The 974-nt window shown below is 71.0% G+C and overlaps 1 protein-coding gene across 1 annotated transcript in view; it reads right to left on the minus strand.

Moving 5' to 3' along the window:
- Window positions 1-974, minus strand: part of CHLNCDRAFT_136239 (hypothetical protein) — a gene marked incomplete at both ends in the record, with an annotated part of 5,782 nt that overhangs the window by 2,704 nt on the left and 2,104 nt on the right. The window contains 3 exons of the mRNA XM_005846141.1: window positions 91-197; window positions 415-522; window positions 709-807. Coding sequence (XP_005846203.1) covers window positions 91-197; window positions 415-522; window positions 709-807 — 314 coding nt within the window. The remainder of the gene's footprint in view (window positions 1-90; window positions 198-414; window positions 523-708; window positions 808-974) is intronic.

A 974-nucleotide genomic window follows, 5' to 3' on the forward strand; every position in this document is an offset into this window, starting at 1 on the left:
GGGACTTTTTAAGGAAGGCAGGTGAGGGGAGGGCAGGGAGAGCCACACAGACACACACACAGACACACACACACACACATACACATGCACACAGGAGCCGCGCCTACCTGCAGGCAGCGCTGCACCACGTGGTTTCCGTTGAGGTCGCGGATCAGGCTCACCACGCCCGGCTTGAGCGCATCAATCACCAGCTGGACCTGCGGGGGGGCAGGGAGGGGGGCAGGGAGGGGGGCAGGGGCAGGTGGTGGTGGGCGGCGGCGAGTGGGGGTATGCGCGGTTGGCCGACAGGGAGGGAGTGGTGTGTGTGGGGGGCTTTAGGATGGCTTAGGGGGGCACGGCCACCCACATGCACGCGCGGCGCAGCAGCACGCACACACGGCATGCCCTGCCTCCTCGCCACGGGGCGCCGCCCACCTGCTCTCGGGAGGTCAGCGTCTCGATGAGCTTCTGCACCGCGCGCGTGCCGTGCGTGTTGAGCGCCACATTCACCAGCTCGCCGTTGTCGGCCACGGCACGCAGCACCTGCAGGCGGCGGGGCGGGGCGGGGCGGGCGGAGCCAGGCGCACACGGGGCTCAGGGCCCAGCCTCTTGGTCAGACCAGCACAGCATGCTGCATCCCTTCCTTCTCTTCTCCGGTCTGTGCCTGCCCCGAGGCGCGGCCCCCCCCGGGGCGCCACGCCAGGCGGCCCACCCCGCCCCGCCCCCCACCTGCAGCCGCTGCTCCTCGGAGCACCGGTCCAGCAGCTTCTGGATGAGGTAGTTGCCAAAGGGGTCCATCATCAGCTCCACCAGCTTCTCCAGAATCTCCTGCAGAGGGGCGGGGAGCAGCGGGGCGGGGGCACGGGGTGCAAAGGCTGTGAGCGGCGCTCCAGGTGGGCGCTCCAGGCGGGCGCAGGCAGCCGGGCGAGGGCGATGCAGGCGGGCTGGGCACGCGGGCAGCTCGGGCCCCGCACCTGCCACCTGGCACCTCTGCC

The sequence above is a fragment of the Chlorella variabilis genome, assembly GCF_000147415.1.
Source record: "Chlorella variabilis unplaced genomic scaffold CHLNCscaffold_15, whole genome shotgun sequence".
Lineage (NCBI taxonomy): Eukaryota > Viridiplantae > Chlorophyta > Trebouxiophyceae > Chlorellales > Chlorellaceae > Chlorella > Chlorella variabilis.